Source organism: Acomys minous (genome assembly GCF_964271855.1).
Source record: "Acomys minous genome assembly, chromosome: 1".
In the NCBI taxonomy this organism is placed as follows: Eukaryota; Metazoa; Chordata; class Mammalia; order Rodentia; family Muridae; genus Acomys; species Acomys minous.
In genome coordinates this window covers 19,762,621-19,786,796 of record NC_140483.1, presented here as the reverse complement: position 1 = coordinate 19,786,796, position 24,176 = coordinate 19,762,621, and the positions used below count along the sequence as shown (strand labels likewise).

The window sequence follows — 24,176 nt, the reverse complement described above, 5'->3', positions numbered from 1 at the left end:
CCAATTTAAATATCTCTTTAAATGTAGCAAGATCAGCTTTACACCTGGGCTGCTGTTAGTCAACCCACACATTCAATGGATTACAACGGAGGGCAGTTTCCCAGGAGAGAACCATCCATGTGGCCGCCATCTAAGCCTCCCGATGAGGAGCCCAGTCCCAAGGATGTTGACACAGGTAGGATATGGGGTATAGGATATGGAGTATGGGATATGGGATATAGGATCTAGCTTCTCAAGATCATGTGATGTAACATGTTGCAACACTTACTGGTGAGTGAATAGTCTCATGAAGGAATTTTTTAAAGCCTATTTCCTGCAGGCAACCCATTGAAATCAATGGGAAACATGGGACACTGAAAGTTAGCAATGTGCAAAGCTTCTGGGGCTAGGCTGAAGAGGAGCAGCAGCTCTATTGGGATTCTCTGGTAATTTTCACATTTCCTGGAGTTTGAGAAAAATTGTTTATAAACACCACCCACCACCAGGTTGAAGCTCTACATCCTGTTTGGACTATGAGAACCTCAAAGGGACAATTTTCTCCATTAACTCTTAGCTTCATTGCTTAAAGTTTTCTTTGTACTTCTAAAAATTATCTTCTTTACTTACAGACCTAACTGGAGGAGGAAAATAGCAATGTGAATTTTCTTAAATCTCACTTTAAAATAAGTGTAATATATGCCAATGTAATCTTTTTTTTCTGAAACAAATTTCTTTCCTTTTGTTGTCTTAAACTACTTTGTGTTATTGGCTGGGATGATTATATGTGGCTAGCCATCAGTGTTATTTGGAGAAACTGACTAGAATCATGATTTTTAAAAGTAGAATCCAGGTTCTCTTGGTGGAGTGAGCCGGAGTAAGTACCATCATCTGGTGTATAGGTGAAGACTAAATTGAGTGGCTTCATTTCTACCCACACATCTCCTTATATGTACCAGATTTTCATACGTGATGTTGTGGGTTTCAGAACTGAGAACTTGACCACCTGCACTATCACAGTGAAAGAGAGACGGCCAAAGAAGCTTAAGTGTGATTTGCTGTGAAAGGGCAGAATAGAAGACTATGAATCTTGGGCTTTATGCTCCATCAGCTTTGTGATGTTGGGCAAATTTCCAAACTGCTATATTCACTTCCTCACCTATGAAATGTTAATGAGCATCACAGCCAATGGGAGGCATAGTTTTGAGTAGTGCATGAGTTCGTGGAGAGTGTTAGAGTGCTGTTCAGAGTCCCTGGGCCAGTGCAAGTGCTTGGTCTTGTTGTTATCTTCCTCAAGAGTCTCCTTAAAGTCAACAGTGACTCTGTTCATGGGTTACCAGGCTGCTATCCACATTTTTGTACAGAGTTCCTACATCTTGTTTTATCTCAGCTTTTTGGCAAACGTATTTCATCATTTATTCTTTCTGGCAGTGTATCAAATGGGAGTCCACACAGCACCCCACATTTCTCTTTTTAAATGCCCTGTGTTTTCGAGAAACTGCTTGGTATTCACTAGTTGGCATATAATAAAAAGAAATGAAATAAACGATTAGTGAGTGAGAGAATATAGAAAATTGTTTCACATAAGACTCTGCTTACTACAGTGCTCACAGACAGTGGTTGCTAAAGGGTCCAGGCAGACTCCATACATCAAAATCTTCAGAGAAAGATTTGGCATAATAGTGCTTGAAAATCCAACATGTGAATATAGACATTTTTAATTTTTAAAAATGAAGGACTCAAGTAAAGATTTTGATCCAATAATATGTATGATTGCCTTTATGCTAAAAATACCACTGGCTAAAATTCATAAAGATGCAATAGTTTTGATGAAATTCCATTGATGAAATATATATATATATATAGAGAGAGAGAGAGAGAGAGCGCACGAGTGCCAACCCTTGGAACAATGGCTTCTATCCTTCCCTTCATTTGTACCATTGGTTGACATAATATTTTGATGGCCCTACTGTATATTTTTCAACTTTTCCAAATAAATTGCTAAAATTATTCTGTAGTATTTAGTGCTACTTTAAAAGAATTCTAAATCTTTAGGTTATTGGAGGGGCACTTGGATGAGAATGAATCGAAAGTGGTCACCTGAGTTTAAGTTTGATGAGGATGATAGTGGGGCCAGAATAAGGAGATTATGACTTCCTTGGGTTCTTTACAGGGTAACATAGGTGGGAAAATGTCTGAGCAAGTACTTTAATACAATAACTTTTCTCCTTTTAAAATGTGCGTTCGTGAAGAAGATGGTAGCAGTAAGTAAAAAGCGATTTAAACCACCAACCTGTGTTTTTGTAATTTATCTGTTTTCTACTCCAATGACCACAAAGCATTCTTTTGTCTAAAGCATATTGGTATTGCTTTTTCATTCTTACTCTGTTGCATTCATTTGGAAAAACACAAGAACATTCTTATTTTCAAGCAATCACACCACTTTGTCAGTCAAATATGAGAATTAGTAGTCAGCATTGCAGAAAACCCTGTAGACGAATGTTTTGTATTTATTGTGAGTTTTAGTAGTATGATTGTCATTAGTTGTAAACCATTTGTGTACACCCTTGTGTACTAATACCATGCTTTAAATTGTTAAATACGACGTATGGCCATTTTAGAGCCGTTTTACTGTTTAAAGAAATCAATCTTGCAGGTACAATTTTAAAAAAAATATTTTTTTTAAAAAACTTATTTGACAGGGATCTTTTTTCCTCTGATGTCTTAAAAGTGACTGTTACTTTACATCCTGCTAATTCATACTTGCGCTTCTGCCCCTTCTTATTTTCTCATGTGGTTTAGGTTTTTCACAGTTATTTTTATAAACAAGATTCCTCCAACTTTCATATATTCAAAAATGCCAGCATTTCTTTCTATGAATTTTTTAGTGCCGAGGCCAAGCTGAAGCCTGTTACCTCTGAACAGTGAAAGGCCCGATTTCTTTTTATTCTTTTGCCTTCTTTCTTCTCCTTGTGCTGTCAGTATTGTCTCTAAGGATGGCCCCACAATGTGTACGCTTAGTATGTTGTGAAGGGTGCAAGAGGCAGCATTAGCTCTGGCTGGAGGAGAAGTGAGGGGCTGCTATAACCAACTGTTGGTAGATGAAGCATTGTTTGGAAGAAAACCTACTTACATCTTGTCTTGCCTCCCTCATGCCTCTCCTCTTTCCTCCTTTTCATTACTGTCTTTCTCCACAGCTTATTTGAATATTTTTTTTTTTGCTAATTTTCTATTTTATAGTCATGGGTCGATAGTGGTTAGCTTTCACCATTTTAATGTGTGTTTAAAGATCCTGTTTGGTTTGGTATTGTAGCTATTAAAGAAGTTTGCTTTTTCGTATCTGAATGACACTGAGGAGGAAACCTGAAGAAAAAGCTGTTGACAAGATGTTTTATAAGTAAAGTTGGAAGAGCTGTCTGTACCAACACAGAAACCCAAGAAGCATAAAAAAAGGCAATATATTTCCAGAAGATTATAACTCCTCAATTACTGTGTCTAAGGATGTCAAACAGTGAGACTTATAAACAAATAATTCAAAGGTCTCCTTATAAAAACTAAAAAAACTTAAGAAGTATAAAAGTCAACACAATTAAATAGAATAAAAAGAGCATATGAATCCAGTTAGAAGCTAATCTAAGGGCTGCATAAGGATATTTGTAATATGGACTAGAAGGTTCAGAATGTGACTGAGACATTTAGTAAGGACATTGAGATTAAAACAACAACAAAGAAAACAACAAACAAAAGAAATGAAAAAGTCAACAAGCAAAGATTACAGTGGATCAGTCAAAAGAATTAAGAGACAAGACAAGGCAAGGCAATGCAACATTACAACATCAACAAAGAATAAGGAGGACGAGGAACTACAGTAACTTTTAGGAACTCTGGGACATGTTAAAGGCACAAACCTTAAAAAGTTATGAAGCAGAAGAAGAATATAAAATTAAAACCAACAGACATGGAAAATATACTCAATGACATTATAGGGGAAATTCTCCAAATCTAGGGGAAGAAATGAACATGTTGGCATCATACCAATTTAGGACCTCGAAATTGACATGGCTGAAAAAGAACCTTTCTACAACATATTACTAGGTAGATACCATGATCAGAGAACAAACACCATTATAAGCTATAAGACAAAATGTCCAAATCACAAAGGCATACCCATTATAATAGGTACAAGCAAGGACAGAATTCAATGATATAATTTAAGCTTTGAAAGTAAATAAGTGCTAACTAACTAACCTTATTATATCCCACAAAGTAATGTTCTAAAAACCAATGGAAACCTTGTAAGATATGTAAAAATCAATGCAGTATGTGACCACTAATCTAACATTGAAGAAGACATATAAAGAAATAATGCATATATAGGAAGAAGAGAAACAGTCTCAATTACAAGAGCACAGAAAATAATACATTGTAAAAGACAAGTGGATGATCAAAGAAATGAGAAAGAATCATATTTATCCAACTCAGTTAAACACTAGACCTTGAATGTGAGGAAGTACGAAAGGAAAGAACAAACATATTAAAATAACCCAGTAAAATAACCAACATAATTAGGAGACTTAAACAATCACTTCCTGATAATAAATATAAATGGTGTTAGTTCCCCAGTTAGAAGACACAGAAAGCTGATTGGATTAAAAAACCAAACTCGAACTGTTCTTTTTTCATTGGCAGAAACAAACTTCACTGGCAAAACACAAAGAAACTGGAAGTTAAAAGGATGAGAGTCCATCTCCAAAGTACGTGTAGCTGTACTCATGTCAGAGGAAGTAGACTTGAAGCCAGAATAAGTCACAGGAGATGAAGGTAACTACATAGTAGTAAAGGGAACCATTACGATAAGTTTTAATCCCCTAAGCTTCATAAAAGAATCACGAAGAGGTCACACAGGGCCAGATACAATAATAGTGTTTTACACTAACACCCCAGTGGCATCTACAGAGTAATGATCTGGGCAAGCCACCAACAAAGAGATAAACTATGCCATAAATCAAAAGGCCTTAATAGACATCTGAAGAGTTTGTCTGAAAGCTGATGCATACAAGTTATTTCCAGCACCACGTGAAATTTTATCTACAGTCTATTATATTTTAGTATACAGAGCTCAAACCTTAACAAGTAAAAATAATTGAAACAATTTATTGCGTGCTGTCAGATAAAATGGGAAATCGGCTGCAACAGAAAATTGGAACACTGGTGCGTGAAGATGGAGAAATATACTCCTGAATGATCAGTGGATCTCTGAAGAAGTCAAGAAGAAAAATTTAAAATTCCTAGAATTAAAGGTAAAACAAATAAACAAACCAACAACAACAACAACAAAAACCCCCAAACCAAACAAACTCAAGAGAACCCAGTTTACCAGGGCCTTTCAGAAATAGCAATACAATTCCAAAAGATACTGTTTGTAAACATCATAGATAACACAGGTGAATAAGTTAATAATATACCTTGATGTCTTAGAAAATAAAGAATGAATTAAATCCCAAATGAACTGTTAGAAATAATAAGGTTAATACTAAAATTCACTGAATTGATGACTAAAATAACAGTACAAAGAATCAATAAATTTAGAAATAGAAAAGGGGTCAGTACAACTGATACAAATAACATCCAGTCACTCCTAGGGGATACTTTGAAAAAACATATGAAACTAAAAAATGCTACAATAAATAAATAAAACCCTAGAAACATATAATTTACCAAAATTAAGACAATATAAAACCTTAAACAGATCTTTAATGAACAATGAGATAAAGCTGTAATAACTGGACTCATAACGAACACATAAGTAAATAAATAAGGAAAAGAAAAGATTCCTGGGCAGGATAAGTTCATTGCTTAGTTCTTTAGACCATTAAAAAAAAACTAATAAGTGCTTCTTAAGTTATTCTATAATAATAAAAAATAACTACTACTAAATTCATTGTTTGAGACCACTATTATCTTTATAATCCAAACAAGGTAAGGATGCATTAAAACAGAACACACTACAGCAATGTTTCTAATGTACACAGCAACAAAATTTCTCAAAATGTAGCTAATTGAATTCAATCACACATTAAACACACACAAATTAAGTTGGCTTCTCTCCCAGAATGGCTCAATATATGCAAATGAATTTACATAACATGCAAGTATACTCATCGATAGACACTACATGAACATCTCAATAGATGAAGAGGTCAACTTCCCTTCATGATGTAGGAATAGAAGGGCCTTACCATAATATAATAGAGGTTATATATGACCAACCTGTAGGCAATACTTTAAGAAATGTTGAAAATCTGAAAGCATTTCCTTTAAAATCAGGGATGAAATATGCATGTACACTGTCTTCTACTCCTGTCAAACACAGTGTATGGGATATTAGCCAGACTAGTAAGGACAAAGAAATAAAAGAGACACAAAGGATACAAATAGGAAAGGGAGAAGTAAAAGGTCCCTATCAGCAGAAGATGTTATTGTTTACATAAAATACCCTAAAGAGTCCACAGGAGAACATCTAGACTTGACCAACACTTTCATCAAAGGAGCAAGATGTAGACCAACATAGAAAATTCAGTTTCTAACAGACTTATGGAGAAAGAGTTTAGGATACCAAATCCATTTACAATAGCTTCAAAGAAAAGCAAGAAGCTGGAGGATTTCTACAATACAAACTTTAGATTATTAAGTTTAAAAAAAAAACATGAAGATACTACAAGATGGAAAAACTCCCTATGCTCCTGTTTTAGCAGAACTAATATTGTGAGAATGATGATATCACCAAAATAAGTGTACAGATTCTCAACATCTGTTAAAATTCCAATAGCATTCTTCATAGGAAAAAGTGTCTTAAATCCACATTAAATACGAAAGATTGTAATAGGCAAAAGCCATCCTAAGCAAAAAATGTAATGCTAAAGAATACTTGATTTCAGGCTTGGGAACTTAGCACAGTGGTAGAGCTCTTGCCTAGCAACCACAAGGCCCTGGGTTCGGTCCTCAGCTCTGGAAAAAAAAAAAAAGAATACTTGATTTCACAATGTTCATAAAACCATAGTTACAAAACCATGATGTTACCTGCTCACAAACATTGTAGTCTAGAAATAAAGATAACCCAACAGTGGAATAGAGTGAAACCCCAGAATTGAACCTGTCCCGTCCTGTGGGACAAGTCGAACAAGTTCTCTGGAAGAGGGAGTGGGGATGAAAGGGGGACAGAGACAAGAAGAAATGGAGCCAAGACAAGAAGTCCTGATCGAGGCTCTACTTTATTTTAGCAAGCAAGGCTTATATAGCAGAAACACCACAAACACCCATACAGACTCACTTCCTCCCTAGCCCCTCAGGCAGGCCAAAAAGAATATACTCTTCTGAATAGCCCTCTGCCAGAACTTTCTTGTTTCTTTCAGGGGTAGACAGTCCAAAGATCAACAATTCAAAGGTCACAGCATGCAACCTAAGCACAGAGACCTCCTTCAGCAAAGGTTTGCAACTCAAAGGTCACAGCTTGTAGCTTAAGCACAGGCTTTCTTCTAGCACGGCTCCCACATGAACCCAGTTAGCCAATCCAGCACAAGCTTTGACAAGAGTGTTAAAATCTTTACATAGAAGAGAAAGCACATCTTTGTCAATAATGGTGCTCAGAAAATTTGGATAGCTACATGTAGACAGATGAAACTAGATCCCAGGCTCTCACCCTGCATAAATATCTATTCAAAATAGATCAAAGCCATTAGTATTAGACCTGAAAATTGGAAATAGGCGTACACTTCATATAGGCACAGGTGAGTAAGGATTTTGGGAAAAACATTCCAATAGCTCCGAGCATATCAGCGTGAAGGATTGCTTGAAATTAAAATCTGTTCAGCGAAGGAAAGTTAGAGCAAAGTGAGGTGATGGCCTTAGAATTAGAAGAAAATCTTTACTTTCTCTACACCTGCTAAGGAGTAATATATATATATATATATATATATATATATATATATATATATATATATATATATTATAAATCATACTAAAAAAACTAAACAAAATTGAAATAAAACCAGTATCCAGTCAATAAAATATAAAATATAAATAATGATTAAATATATGAAAAAAATCTTCAGCTATAAAGAAAAACACATGAAAGCTACATTAATATTCAGTTTCATCCCAATCAGAATGGTAAACTTCATGAAAACAAAAATTAATAAATGGTAGTAAGGCTGTAAGGAAAAAAAATGAGACATTAGCCACCGTGGTGGGAATGAATAAATGCCCCACTGCTATGGACATTACTGTGGAGACCACTCAAAACCCTACAAGCAGAACTCCCATGTGATCTAGTTATACTATCAAAATGGACCAAGGTTAGCACAATACAGAGAAAACTGTCTTTTCATGTCTATTGCTGTGATATTCACAATTGCCATGTTACAAAGCCAGACTAGGGGACCCTAAGTACCTGAGTTAATAGAGAAAATGTGATGTGCCGGTATGCTCATATTGACGGTGGTTTATTTACATATAAAGAAGAAAGAAAAGCACGTCCTTCGTAGTAAATGGGTGGATGAGAGACCATGGTAGCCTAAGCTAGACTCAAGACAAGCACTGCATGTTTTCACTCATGAGTGTGAGTGCACACCCGTGAGGATGAGTGAGTTCACACTCACTCACTATGATGAGGAGGATTTCCTTCAGAGAGCAAAACTACATATTATCTGAATGAAGCTCATTATTTTGTGTGCTAATTAAAGAGAAAATACTAAAAATAACATGAAATGCTTAGATGGTGATTACATTGATTTATACATAATCAGAGAATTAATAAGATCGAATGTCTTCACAGGGGGCATAGCAGTGAGAAGTTGTAAGGATAGAGGGCTTGAATGTTCTCACCTCACTCCACTCCTTAATTGTCCCATGATAATGATCTTGGCCAAGAGAACAAATGGGACTGATTTTGAAAAGCAGTACAGGTATACACAATTCTGGAGGAATAAAGAAACAAAACCAGAACATACAAAAATCCTCTCTCTCTCTCTCTCTCTCTCTCTCTCTCTCTCTCTCTCTCTCTCTCTCTCTCTCTCCCCCTCCCTCCCCCTCTCCCTCCCTCCTTCTCTCTCTCTCTCTCTCTCTCTCTCTCTCTCTCTCTCTCTCTCTCTCTCTCTCTCTCTCTTGCCTTCCTTCCTTCCTGACTGTCTATGCATGTCTGGGTGTGTGAGAGTGTGTTTGTGTGACTCTCAGTGTCTGTTCATATATAGGGTGAAATTTTCAATAGAAAGTTGTTATGGGGAAATTAGCCAAACAATGTTTGTTTTTCTGGCTGAGTGAATTGTAAGTTTAAGAAAACATTTTATCAGCTTATGAGTATCTAAAACACACAAAAGGATCACAAACGAAGATGGATCAAATGAAAAACACCTCAGGATGAAGTACTTACGCGGATCTGGGTTGGATTAGCTCCTGCAGAGTATCTGAGAAGAATCTGCAGCATTTTAAGGGAGTCAGAAATGTATTCCTTCATTTCAAAGTGGAAAGGGAAGCACAAACAGTTGTGTGTCATCTTCAGTTGCCATGACATGGAAAGCAGCAGTTGCTTAGGGAATCACACTCTTTCTGGCCTGTATCATACAGAAGACATGTCTCCTACGGCTCCCGAAGAAGGACTTTGAAGATCTGGAGAGATGGCTAAGTAGTGAAGATTGTTTGCTGCTCTTCCTGAGTGTAGTAGCCAACAGCTCACAGCCATCTGCAAACTCCGGGCGCAGGGGGTCCCAACAGCCTTCGCTGTCCTCCATCGACACCTACACACAAGTGGCATCCACACAACCAGAAATACTCATGCACACATAATTAAAGAAGAACAAAAATGAATCTCAAGAGAGATTTTGTATGATGTACTGCAATGTGGTATTGCCGGCCCATGTCTGTTTGTCCAAATGCTTTGCGACCATTTAGATAATAAGCTAATGCAGGAGTCCCAAGAATGAGGCGACTGTGTTCGGTCTCCCTGCCACACAGTCTAGAGATAGAAGGATGGACTGTGTTTCTGAGCACTTGGAGTGGGGAGGGGGAGGGCGATGTCCTATAATTTCCCTTTAGCCTACTGGGTCCTCAATGTGGATATCTTCTTTTGGCAGCAGTGGGGGTGGGGGGAGGGGAGGATGATTCTACTATCAAAGAATCAAACAAGAGCATATTGATGACCCTACTTAGAACATGTTAAATTCTCCCCCATTTTTACTCACCAGAGACATAATATATTACAATTAAAAGCATCTACCACGTATGAGACTCCGGTAATAATGGCATGCAATTTAAATTCTATTCACTAAATTATCTATCTCTTAAATTAACTAGATTGAACCAAACTGATGTATCTCAGTAGGGAAGATATAATGCAGGGAATTTTAACTTTCTGTGTGTTACTTACAGTGTAAAACTTCTAAAGACTATCTACTTCGTTTTTAGGAGGTGTTATTGGTTTTTTTTTTTTTTTTTTTTTTGCAGTACGATTTAATTATCTTCCCAATTTTAGGACAGAGACATGCACTGCTCATCTTAACTACTTTCTCTGTCCAGTAGTCATGTTTAGTGGTGCATAGCTATGACCCCACGCCTGGGAAATGGGTTATGAATTGGACCCTATGTTATATCATGAAACTCTCTCTCTAAGACATGTGCACAAACAAGAGACCACATCTAAACTGTGTTTGTAGGAATCCAAGAATCTTAGGTTATGCTTAGAATTTTATGAGCCAACAAAAAGAAATATAGAACCTAAAGAGATTGTTCAAGAACATTGGTTGTTTTCTCCCTCTCTGCTTTATGATGGTTTTTAAATAAAAACTGTCTAGTTTTGTTTGTTGGTTGGTTTTTGGTTTTGTTTTTTGTTTGTTTGGATTTTTTTCTTTTCAAAAGGCCAATGAAGGAGGGGGCAGTCTTGAATGTCCCCTCAAAGTAGACTCATTGAGTTGATTGACTCTTTATCCATTCTGGTATTTGATGGAGACACTTCTAATCTCAGAGCAGCTTGAAAGTGATTATGAAAAAATATCTTTGAGTCCTAGACTGACTGAAGGAAAAGTTAGAAGCAGGTGTATCACTTTATATAAGGGGCTTGAACTAAGCTACCTTCTCAAATCCACCTGCCAGTGAGTGGGTCTTGAGCTGTCACTCCCAAGCCTACCAGTTCCTTCTTCCACGGTACCATTGCCTGCTCACTGCACAGCACTTTTTTTTTTTTAAATTTGTGATTGTTTTCACTCCTTTTTCCTTCCAGCACCTTCTTTTTCTTATTTTTCTCTCTATTGTGTTCTAGTATTTTCTTTCTTCTCTGTGTTTATACCACTTTGATTTCTTGGTTGCTCTCATTCATTTTCACTTTGTTCTCAGTGGAGTTCTTCCATTTGTACTTTTCATCTGACCTTCTTAGATTCCTACATCCTAGCTCATGATTTTGCAGTGTATTTTTTTTGAGATGTGAGGTTTTCTTAGTTTTAATGCAAAGTAGAGAGAGAGAGAGAGAGAGAGAGAGAGAGAGAGAGAGAGAGAGAGCGCCCAGGAAAATGGATGGAGATTGAGGGAGGATGAACCCAATCTAGGTAACTGCTGAATAAGATGGAGGCAAGCTGAGAATTTGAGTCCAGGATTCACAGTGTCTGACTGATAGTTATTCTTAAAAAATAAAATAAAAAAAAAAACCCCTTCAAAAAAAAAAAACCAACCAGTTTTCCAATTGTATCCTCTGGTGGACTCACTGGTCAGGATTGATCACCTGAGCCTGCAAGCTGGCTTTTGTGGATAGGTTCCCAGGGCAAAAACTGCAGAGAGAGAGAGGGGGGGGGGGGAGAGGGAGAATGGGGGTGGGGCTACGAACCTTGTGTACAAGTCTAATGTAAAAACACACGGAAAAAAATCCTAGAGTAAAAGTTGGGAGATCTGTTTGTTCCTACTCTACTATTTAAGTAGAAATATAAGAAGAACAGATCCTTCCCTCCATGTCTTCTGAGGCGGGACTTGTCTTCCGGTCTCTGTTTGGGAGACGGAAGCAGTGTCTGGGCCTGCTTTATTACCTGTTGATTAGCTTTCAAATAGAATATCTCTTCAAAGGGAGAGGACCCTGGTGTCAAGCTCAACACAGGGAGAATACTCCCTTTTTTGATTAGCCTGAGGAAAAAGCATTGTCTGGCACAAAGGTTGCATTTTAAAGCCACTTGTTTATATTGTATCAGCCCCCTAACACCTGTTGGCAAGCGACGATTTTATGCTATACTCTGATTTTTGATTTTGCAGATGGAAATCTTAGATGAAGTTCAGGAAAATAACTAGATAGAAGGCCTATCTGTGCCTTCTATTACATCCTTACTCTTCCCTAACAAGGTTACCTACTTTTTAAAATGGCGGCACTGTTTCCTAGTCTGATACAATGCTTCATTTGTTTCATTCTTCTGTTCACTCTCTATTTTAAGCACCTATTGTTGGCAAGATCTGTTTCCCATCACAGCAGAAGGAAACTGTTGACAATGTGCCTGCTTCCATGGAGTGTGTGTCAGGGTGGAATGTAGTCCTTAGTGTTCCTTTGTTATAAAATGTGCATGACAAAAATCAAGCTAAAGGATGAAACGTTTTATTTTGGTTCACGGTTTCAGGTTTCTATTTGTGGTAACTTGGTCCCACGGTTTTGGGTCTGTGGTGAGGTAGACCATTGTTGGTGTGTGTGTGTGTGTGTGTGTGTGTGTGTGTGTGTGTGTGTGTGTGTGTGTGTGTGTGTTTGTGAATACAAGGTGAATCAGAGCATTCAGTTTTATAACCGGGAAGCAGAAAAGACTGATGTATAGGATCCTATTATTCCTTGTGAGGGATGCTCAAAGTGACCAGCTATGCCTCATCATCTAAAGTTCTCCTAACCTCCCAGTAACACCACCATAAGTCTTCAGGGAGAATTCCTGATTCAAAAGACAACACGAGTACTAGATAAGTATCAATGAGGCGAACTATGGAATGTAGGGTATTATGACCGATCCTATGGAGTACATAAGAGCTGGCGATCCCAGAGTCCTGGGGACGTATGACGGTGCAGTGATACTAAAGTACACAGGCAGGTGTGAGAAACATTTTTAGACAAGGGACCAAGGAATCAAGGAAGCAGGAAGCAGGAGTGTTATGGGTAAAGATAACAGCTCCTGGGGGCCTTGGAGACCCCGTGGAAGGGTGCGTGTTTCCTGGGGGTAGGAGCGCAATGAGCTGGTGAGGGAGCCAGCTATTTGCAGAGGTTAGGAATCACAAGCAGCCGATACAAGGATATAAGGATGAGAGGCTGTCTTGAGGCTCTGATGCTCATCTGGGTACAAAGAAAACTTTCAACGGAGCTTCACACTACGTTATACACTTCAAGCTTTAACTACGCAGTATTTTTCTGTAGTACTGTTGCGTCATCAGCTGTGACACTGATAGACCGGGACCTTACTTATGTGCAGTGTCTACTATGTACGCCTGTCCCAAAGAGACAAAAGACCTAAACCCTTCCATTCATCTTGTCAGTGGATGGACTGCTCATCACTAACCTGCAGAGGATGGATGAGATTCTTTATTTTCATATTCTCACATTTTCACATGTGCTTCACTTAGAAGATGCTGCCATCTAGCTTAAGCAACAGCAACAAAATCTCTGAACTTATTTATCCTAATGTGTTTCCAATATGAGGAATTTGTCATCTGAAGACTGAAGGTAGAAAATTCCTTCAGAGCCATTTCTTATTCCCGCCTCTTGGTGGCAGTATTTGTCATCTCTCGCTGAAATCAGAACAATTTGTCACTATTTAAAACCCTTAAAATCCCATTTCTTTTTCTTTTCTTTCTTTCTTTTTTTTTCTTCTTTTTCTATTTTTTCAGACAGGGTTTCTCTGTGTAGCCTTAGGTGTCCTAGACTCCCTTTGTAAGCCAGGGTGGCCTTGAACTCACAGAGATTTGCCTGCCTCCTATTCCAAGACTGAGGTGGTCCTATTATGTATGAACTTTCACTAAGTGAATAACACAATTGAAATTCTTAAGCAGGGACTTTTGGGGGAAAATAAAGAATTGAAAAAAATACTTAGGACTGGCATGCAAAGCAGAGCACAGGGCTAATCCTGTTTGTAAAATAGGCAGTAACACAATTACATGGCATCATGTGCTCAAGAAAAACAGTCATAGTCTCACAGTGTACTAATCTAGTTGCAAAAAAAGACTGCGTATTTTTGGTACTTACTATGATAAATAAATAAATATATATGTATGTAGATGTACATATATATACATATACATATATAGAAAGTTTAGATTTTAACTGAGGAAATTGGAAATTTTTGTTCTTTAAGGTATTGACTGTCTCCTTCCTTTCCAATCTAGAACTTCAATCCTCTAATTTGGAAAGCCCGAAAATCTGTTCAAACGGTGTCCAGCAGGTAAGAAGACTTCATTAGGATGGCAAATCCCTGTTCTGTTATTCACTTAAAACAGTGACAGATCTGTGATTGACATTCCTATCTGCATGGATGGCTGGGCTGCGCTCATATTAGCTCTCTGGGGAATCCAGTGAAGCAAGAGGAAATACTTCTTTTTCATTTATCAAATTCATTTCAACAAATACATTTATATTTACAATCCCTTTCAGCCTTCAAGCAGAAGCAAGTACAACCTTTGCAGGCCTATACCATCCCATGTCAAACCAGAGGATTGATCCTTGCCACTCACTGTCTGTAGCAGAAATTTCCCGACACCTCCGGGAATGTTCCTGCTATGATGTGCCTTATGCACAGCTGCAGGGGTACTCTTTAAAATGATTTTGGTGTGCCCTGTCTAACGTCTAGTAAGACACTTTTCTAACGTGCTGTGATTGGAAACAAGGCTTTTATGTGTGGTTGGTGATGACTGTGTTATTGATCCCTTACAACTCTTAACTCACTTTAGAGGAAGGGACATTTGATGGTTTCTTTTCAGACCTTTTTAATCTGTTACTGCCCATATCTGTAATCCTCATCCTGGGGACACAGACATAGGTGGGACCTGGAAACTTTACTGTCATAGTCAAATTTGTGAGGTACAGCTTCTGTAAGAGACCCTAAAAAGATGGAGAGTGATTAAGAAAGACATTTGATATCGACTTATGGCCTTTATCTGCATGCACCTGTACACCTTTGCACTGACATGTATGAAATACTGCATATACTCACAGAAAGAAATAACTGAAAATGCCCAGAAAGGAAACATTGCATAGACTATTGATTGTGGATAGCAGTTACTTTTGTGGATATACAAGGGATTGTTGAACTATCTATTTATCTATTTATTTGTTTGTTTTTCAAGATAGGCTTTCTCTGTGTAACGTTGGCTGTCCTGGACTCATTTTTGTAGACCAGGCTGCTCTCAAACTCACATCAATCAGCCTGCCTCTGCCTGCCTCTGCCTCCCTGAGTGCTGGGATTAAAGGTGTGCACAACCATGCCCGGCTGTTGAATTTATCAATAATTATTCCAAATTATGATTTTGGGCATGGTTTCATATTGCATTTGACAATAAGCCAGTCTACAGTGTCCACCAACAGGAATGAGGTTGATTCTGTTCTCTTGAGTCTGGCCTATGGACGATGAGAGAACCCTCACTTGAACTCTAAGCCCATGTTGGTTTCTGGTTAATGTGTACTGGCATATGTAGATTATATAGGACATGGTGTTCTCCCATTTCAGCTTGAGAATTGCAAACATTTGTGAACTCGTCAAAGTGAACACTGAGTCCTGTTTTAAAAAACGTGTATTGTAACATTAAAGTTGTGCTCCTCTTGGAAGCGGATGGGTCTATGAAGTCAGAGATGAATTGAATGTCCCAGGTTCTCTGCCGAACACCAGCTACGTGAGAATTTATTGTTCAGAATTAAGCGATTTTTAAGGGCAGAGTCATAATAGCACTCCCAGCTTACTGTTTGTCGTCATTTTTTGTCACAAAAGAGACCTGTATTGACCCAGGTATGCTAGAAATACCTGGTGGGCTCAGCCTGTGGTTATACAATTAGCTGCAATAATTAGTTTATAGTGAACCAGAGAAAGAGAGCTAAAATGATAAAAAGGGAATAGTAAAGTCAGCAAAGGTAAACAAACAAACAAACAAACAGTTGCCTTGGAGATGGAAAGATGAGTCAAATAATTAAGAACTGCTCTTTGCAGAGGGCCTGGGTTTGAGTACTTAGGTACTTATTTGTTGACCTATGGAGTGCTTACAGTAATACTTTAAAATAGCTATTTGGAGGAACTAAAAGCAACTCCCCCAAAGCTACAAAAACCATAACATGTAAGGTGTGGGCATAGGCATTTATTTTTTACAGAGCCTATGATGAAGAATCCTACTTGTATGTAGACAATCCCCTGGAGACTGTTTTGTACCATCTCATTGCAAAACTGGTGGATGAATGAAATGAGACGCTCATTTGAAAAGTTATTCTATTATTTTTAAACTACACCTTTTATGACAGTCATCTGTCCAAATGTATAATAGAAACATATAAGTCTATTATCTCACTTTCATCTCTAGCTTTTTCAGTTTTATTATAACTTTGGTGTGTTATGTTGTAGTAATTTTAGTGTTTAATTGCTTGGGTTGGGGAACTGTTTTAGCAGACGAACCCCTTTGCAGTTTGTATCTTGGTCACTAGAGGGCAGCTCTGCACCTCTGTAAATTACTACTGCCGCTGCACAGGGATGCTCCTGGCCAGTTTGCTGCGTGTGGAGGATGGTCAGAAGGGGTGTGCTGGCCTGTGCAGTGCTGTTGCCTTATTCTGCGCTTGGAAGAGGCAATGTCCAGGGCTGAGTAGCCAGGCCTCCATTGCCTTCCTCACATGTGTGTTCAGGCACCTGTTCTCTCTACTGAAACCCTATGGGTTTTGTTGAAGGAATTTTGAGTGTTATTCTGTTCTGTAGTGAGTAATTCTGGGCGACCAACATCCCTGGAAACAGCACACCACCACAGAAGGCCCTTTCCTGTGAGGATTTGCAAGCTGTCCGCTGTGCTTTCAGACTGCCAGGTGCTTAAAGAAGGCACATGGGCACTCATGAGCAAAGAGATGAATGTAGCTCCATTTTTGGAGCTTCTGTTAGTAGTCGTATAGAATCCAGGAGGTCTTTTTAAAGATAAAATTACATTATTTGGAACTTGGTAACTTTCGAAAAGCATTTCCTTGCTAAGGTTAGCTTTAAACTTTGACCCTCAAGCTGTTTTCTTACTTAGGTCCCCAGGGGTGTTTTCTTGCCCAGGACTTGCTGATTATTTTAAGTTCGCAATATGCTCTGAAGACTCTCAGAGTATCTTTTTAATTTTAAAATAAAACTAAAATAGAACCTTTTACCTTTAGCAAGTACCTTATGGTATTTAAGATACAATGTAAATGGGACACTTCTCCCCCCCCCTTACATCCTGTAACAGAAATAGGTGACTGTCAATCATTTTCTCTAATGATGTTTGCTTTAACTTACAGATTGGTTGGGTGGCATGTTTTACCCCATTCTTACCCAGTTAGATTTTATAAGATTTATTTATTATTGATTGATTGATTGATGGGTGTGTGTGTGTGTGTGCAAATACTCACAGAGGCTAGAAGAGAGCTTTGGATCCCCTGGAGCTAGAATTCCAGGTGTTTATGAGCTGCCTGAGCTTAGTGCTGGGAACCCAACTCCAAAACTCTGATGGAACAGAGTGCCCTCTTAACCATCCCTGCCTCCCTGGTTGTGCTACTACTACTACTACTGCTACTACTTCTCCTTCTCCTTCTTCTTGTTATTATTATTAGTAGTACTATTATTTGCCTTTGAAATTAGAAACAGAAATTTTATTTTGCAGCATTTCCCTAAATCTCTTAACTGCTTTCTAATGTAAATATGTAATTTGAATAAAATTATGATTTTTTAAAAAAAACTCTGGCTTTTTGGTAAGATTGATGATATCAGCCAATGAAAAATTGCATCCCTACCAGTTAAACTTTGTTAATTATGACTTTATAAAAGGATTTAGAAAATCAGTAACACAGATGAATAAGTAACCAAAATAAAAACAATGTAAGGAAAATGGGTCTAAAGGTGAGGGGAAGGAATTCAGAAAGTGTGGGACGATCATCCTTCAGGACAGCTCAGTTTAAGATCATTGTAGCACTCAGTGAACACCTTAGCAGTGTCTGAACAGCGAGTCTCAGGACGTGCAGGGTGGGTAGGAAGGAAGATCAGCACTAGTACCCTATGGCAGACATGTAGGCACAGAACTGCTAACACTTGAGAGAGAGTTTACCAAATCATATACCCGAGAAGACAGAACTTTCCTGGAAAGAATATTTTTGTTTGATGGCAACTCCAAGGAGGTCAGGGAATAGCATCGGTGTTTTCACATCAGAAGGAGGAGGAGATACTTTCAGAGCAGGTTTTTTGATGTTGTTTTGAGGCAGATTGTCGCTGTGTACCACTGTCTAGCCTGGAACTCACTATGTAGATCAGGCTAGCCTCAGACCCATAGAGAAGTAGTTGCAGCTGCCTCCCAAGTGCTGCGATTGAAGGAGAATGCCATCAGGCCCCACTCTCATATTGATTAAAAACTGAAAAGCAGTCAACATCTGGGGAGCATTTAAAATGTGTGTTTAGCATGGGGAGAAATAAATGGATGCCGCACAGTATTTTGTTTTACTCCAGAGTGAGTGGTAAATGATTTGAGATACAATGGAGCCAGCAGCTTTGCTCTATTGAAATTTAGATGGTGTAAAATCAGTTCTTGCCATGCAGTGTTCATAGAAGAGACAAGGCACACAGTTGTGGATGTTAATATGATGGAATAGTAGCTGAGGAGACTTCCTTGCTTATTGAAGGATGCTTTTCCCATGATCAAATATCTCCTGAGTTACTGTGTACTAGGAAACTTATAGGAGGTATAAAAAAATGTGAAAACTTGTAAGACAATTTGGCCCCATTCATATCCATTGGCGTCATCTTTATTCAGGTCCTGTTCAGGCTGCCATGTTGATGAGACTATATGGATGTAGCTTCTCCGATATTTCTAGGAAATGAATTCTCACAGTAAACTTCCTGTTCCTTTGGCTCTTACTGTCCTTCAGTCTCTTCTTCTGCTATGATCCTTGGGCCTTGGCTGCAGGAGCTGTATTATAGATGTGTTGGTTGTTGCTGGGCACCACTAACTCACTTCTTTTCTGCATTTGATTGGCCATGGTTTTCTGCAATGATTTCCGTCTGTTGTAAGGAGAGGTTTCTTGGATGAGGGGTGAGACCTACACTTATCTGCTGCTGTATAAGGACAAATATTTAGAATGTATTAGGAATTATGCTGGTTTCATAGAGTGGTGGTTGCATTTCAATCTCAAAAAATAAAGTAAAATATAACAAGAAAGTATATATGAAAATAAATAAATAATACATATTTTTAAAGAACTGAGAAGAAGAGAAGTCATTTTAGTTATAGGACTGTATCTTTTCCTTATATCTACAAGCCAACTTACAAGATACAGTGTAACTGCGAAGATATTTAATGTATCCCTCAGAATACTGGATTAAAGAAATGAAAAGCTGTAGAGAGACTGTAAGGAAGAATAGTTTCTTGGGAAGGTAATTTCCTACTCAACTTAAATTGCACAAGTGTGGAGAGAAGAGCATTTCAGGAAGGCAAAGAGAGGAGAGATGCAGAATTGGAAGTGAACTTCCAATTGCCTTGGAAGTGAACTTCCAGGTGCCTTGATGGGCAGTGTAACTTTCTCCTCCTGCAGAGACTTGACCTGTGCTGTTAGCCCCTGGTCCACTGTGTGCAGCTGGGCAGTGATTGAACCCAGAGCCCATTGCTATCTGGGTTATAGCCACAGTCTCCTTTTGACCCCCTTTTACTTCCAGTCTTGACCCCTTCTAATCTCTTCCTGCACGTCGCCCCAGAGTTATCTTCCTGAAAACACAAATTTGTTTACCCCTGATATCTGCTTAGGTTTACTCAAGGACTGTTCACTGTGCCTCTAAAAAGTTTCAGGCCTGTGAGGTTGACATACCGAGCCTCTCTCCTGCCGCTGCTGTCGTGGCTTTATCTCTCACTGTCTTTCCTCTAGATTCAGCTTAGTCTAGGGGGAGGAAAACCATTTCCTGAAGACTCCAGTGTTCTTCATATCTGCCCTTGCATGCCTCTTATGTGCCCATATATGCCCTTATATGAAATGGAGGTGGCTAACGCTATTTAATTTAAATTGTTCCATCTTGACTTCCTCTTAGATAGACACTGTGTGTGAAAGGCATCAGTCTTCAGGGCCCCTTTGGAGTTTTTATACTGTAACTCCGGTGCCTGGGCCCTCTGTTTACAATCACTGGACTCATATGCAGGGCCGGAGCCTCTTAAGGATAATACTGTCTGAATTGTCTTTTGTCTCCGTAGTATCTGACACAGAGTCTGGCAGATTGAAGGAACCCAGAGAAGTGTTAGATGACCGAATAAATATATGGAGACCATAACGATGAGACAGAGCAGTTGTAGGAAACTTCAGAGTGTGGGCTGTGGGCCAGTTCTCCTGAGCATGGATCCTGGTCTTTCTAGAATGTGCTGGATGACAGTCAGAGTGAAGTAAAAGCAGACACTGATAAAGGTGCTCGGGACAGATTTTAACCAGTGGTGACAACTACAGTGTGGGGGAAATTCCACTGTGAACCAAAGTCTACTGTGGATTGGACAGAGATGAATCAGTATTGGAAAGGCACGGAGAAGGAAAAGGAGAGGTGTGGGGGGAGTCCGGGAGTGACCATGACAGGGCCTTCTTCATTGCACACGAGCTTAGATTAGTCGTGTCTGCTAGCTGGCCATGACAGAAGCTCGGATTCCATTCCATCTCAGAGTTCAAGAGACAGAGAGGCCTTATCTTTAGCTGCTGCTGAAACAGATAAAAGATTTTGTCAGTCTTGTATCTCACACAGTCACCCTAAGGGAGAACACAGGGTAGTCTAAGGGTGTGGCCTTGAGAAACCTTAGTGTTTGGTCAAGTGTTTTTAAAAACAGGGTTGAAGTCTCAGAGGAACCTGGTTACAAGTTTGGTCAAGAGACAGTCTTCGACAGACCTTGACTTAGTTTGTTTTCTGTTATTTCAGAAAACTAAAGTCTGTGTAATTGGTGAAAGCTGGGCATTTATTTAGTTCACAGGGATGGAAGCTAGAACATTCTAGGGTGTAGCACTTATGTCCCCCCAGGGCCTTCTCAACATATGACAGCAGGGAACCACAGTATATGGTGAAAGAGACCAAAACTGCCAGCCTAGATTTTTCTTCTTTGCATATAGCTCCCAATGTACTGCACCCTAGTGACATCAGCCAGTCCTATTTACCCTGCAAAGCATTACCTCCAAATGCCATTTCTTGAGGTATTTCTAAAAATGTCTTTGGGGTATGTAACATTTTGACTTGTGTGGGCACAAATTGTAACCATAGCAGACCTTAAGTCAAAGTGCTAATGAAATGATGTTAGCCAGTGAAGTGAGTATAGCATGTATTACTCTCCTCAGGGAAAGTATTTTATTCAGTGCTTTAGTTTCCTTGCGTGTAAAATGGGCATATGAGTCTTTCCTATCTGAGGGGCTTTGAGAGATTTAACTGTATGGGCCTGTGAAAGAAGATGTGAACAGCTTAAGGCACATAGTCAACACTCAGATTGTTAATCCCCATTGACACTTTGTATTGTACTTTTACTTCTAGTCAACATTGAGGGTTAAACTCGAGCCCTTCTGTACATGCCAAGCAAATACTGTACCATTGAGCCACACCCTTCCTCATTATTCATGGATTCTGTATTTGCCAGCTCACCTACTGGCTAAAGTTGGTTGCAGTGTCTATGTTTGTGTGGTACATTATGGTCATTTGTAGACATGTACAATGTAGTTAAAAATCTTGCTCTATGAAGTGTGTCTTTTCCTAGGTAAGTTTGAACAAAGGGAAGTCTGCAAACAAGTGTCCTGCATGTGGTTTATTAAATGCCCTGCCTTTCACATTTGTGTGTGTGTGTGTGTGTGTTTCTTCGGTGATTTCACTGCTGAAAATGGCTTTACACTTAGTGTTAAAGTGCTGTCGGTGGTCCCAAGTGCCAGAAGACCTTGGTGGACCCAGAGGAAAGATTACATGTTAGTTAGCACAAGCCATAGTGTCATGGGCCTTCAGGTTACTGCTAGTGAATCAACAATAGGTCTTGACTATGACATCTTTCAACAGTGGCACATGTTACAAAACACAAAAACAAAACAAAAGAAAAAAACAAACAAAAAGATTATACATGTGATAAAATGTGGCCTTACAATTTCTGGAATCTATCCCCGCATTTTCCTCAGCAGCCGTGGCTCAGCATTGATAACTGAGGATTTTCAGAGCCTTTGCTTATGATGAACACAGATTGAATAGATCTTATTTAATCCTTAGGGTCCCCTCTGCAGTAGGCCAGATGGGCAACAGGGTGTTAGGTACAGTTTAAAGGAGGGTAAGCTTATGGCATCCTGTGGTTTTTGCCTTTAGGCCACAGTCTTTCAGTTGTGTTGCTTCTAGGCCCAGGCTTGGTGAGACAGAACATCACAGAAGAACAGTGTGAGGTGGAGCAAAGTGGCTCAGCTCATGGTGGTCAGGAGACAGCCTACAGAACAGTCTAGGTGGGGGATGTGAAGTCGCCTTCAGAAACAGGAGCAAGGGACCTACCTCCCCCAACCAGACTCAGCTTCCTCAAGTTAGCGGTTCATTAATGGACTCATCCTTTGATGAACTTGGCACCCTCATATTCCAATGGCCCCTCAGTAGCCCTATGAATTGGAGACCACACTGTCAAACTCGTGACTCTTTCAGGAGGGACATTCATATCTCAACTGTGACATGAGCTACTTCATCATACACATCATTAAAGACCTTATGATCCGTGTGAGAAATTAACATGCTTTCAGCAAGCAGAGGCCAAAGTTTTTAACAAGGAAGTAAACTGCCTGGCAAAGGAACCCAGGATTTGCTAGTAAGAGGAACGGCAGAACCAGTCAGGAGTGCAGTGCTGGGTTGCTGAGAGTCTCAGCTAAGTTATTAGATGATGCGGTAGAAGTGATAACCAAGGTATGGGGTGGTAACTGTGCCAGGTACAAATTAGTTTGAGCAACAATGACATCAACTGAGAACTATTTAGACGTGCAATTGAATTGCTAGTCCTAGCAATGGGGACAACAGACCATGGCTTAACATGCCCCTAGTGATTTTGCAGGGGACAATCATTGTAAGAGATCAGTGAAAAAGAAATTGGTCAGCCATTAACAGGGGTTCAAAACTCTTAGGGCATACTATTTTGTTGAAGTTTAGATTTAAGAGAAAAGGCAAGGGGATCAAACAGCAGCAAGAGCTAAGCAGTCACCTGACAGGAATAAAACAGCAAGGAGAAGGGAAAACTGGAAGCAGTTAGCAGAGAAGACAGACAAGTGACTGAGAAAAACGATTTCTTGAGTATATATAAGCAACTCAGTTACCCAAATGTAACATTCCCACCCTGGACCCTACTGAAAAACAAAACAAAACAACAGCGAAAGCAGAGAAAGGTTTAGAGTAAGCAATGAGAAAGTAGAGTTTAAAAATCATAGGAGCCGCCAGGTATGGTGGTGCACGCCTTAATCCCAGCACTCTGGAGGCAGAGGCAGGTGGATCACTGTGAGTTCGAGGCCACCCTGGTCTAGAAAGCGAATCTAGGACAGCCAAGGCTACACAGAGAGACCCTGTCTTGAAAAACAAACAAACAAACAAAAATTGTAGGAGCCAAGAGAAGAGAGGGCATTGTGAAGAGACGGCATTGTGAAGAAAGGGGTGAGAGTAGGGGTCTTGGGCATTTGTTACAGGCTGAGTTAAGGCCACAATGCTTGACAATAAGAAGAGCAGCAGCACCAGGAGAACAATTTGGTTAGCGTGGCAGGGTCCGCAGACTGCTCCATTGCCAGACAATGGCCTTCATCCATTCCATTTGACATCAGCTAATTATTTTTATGCATTTGACAATAGTTGGATGTTAGCGCAAGGGAACTAAGAGCTCAACTGAGTAATACAGCTCTGGGTCCCTCTCTCTCTGTCTCTCTCTCTCTCTCTCTCTCTCTCTCTCTCTCTCTCTCTCTCTCTCTCTCTCTCTCTGTGTCTTTCTCTCTCCCTTCTCTGTAGAGTATGTTTGGACTC

General features: G+C 39.3%; 1 protein-coding gene across 1 annotated transcript in view; it reads left to right on the top strand.

Moving 5' to 3' along the window:
- Positions 1–24,176, top strand: part of FMN2 (formin 2) — a 300,168-nt gene that overhangs the window by 63,723 nt on the left and 212,269 nt on the right. The window contains exons 3-4 of the mRNA XM_084792663.1: positions 28–175; positions 14,353–14,408. Of these exons, the coding sequence (XP_084648789.1) occupies positions 28–175; positions 14,353–14,408 (204 nt within the window). The remainder of the gene's footprint in view (positions 1–27; positions 176–14,352; positions 14,409–24,176) is intronic.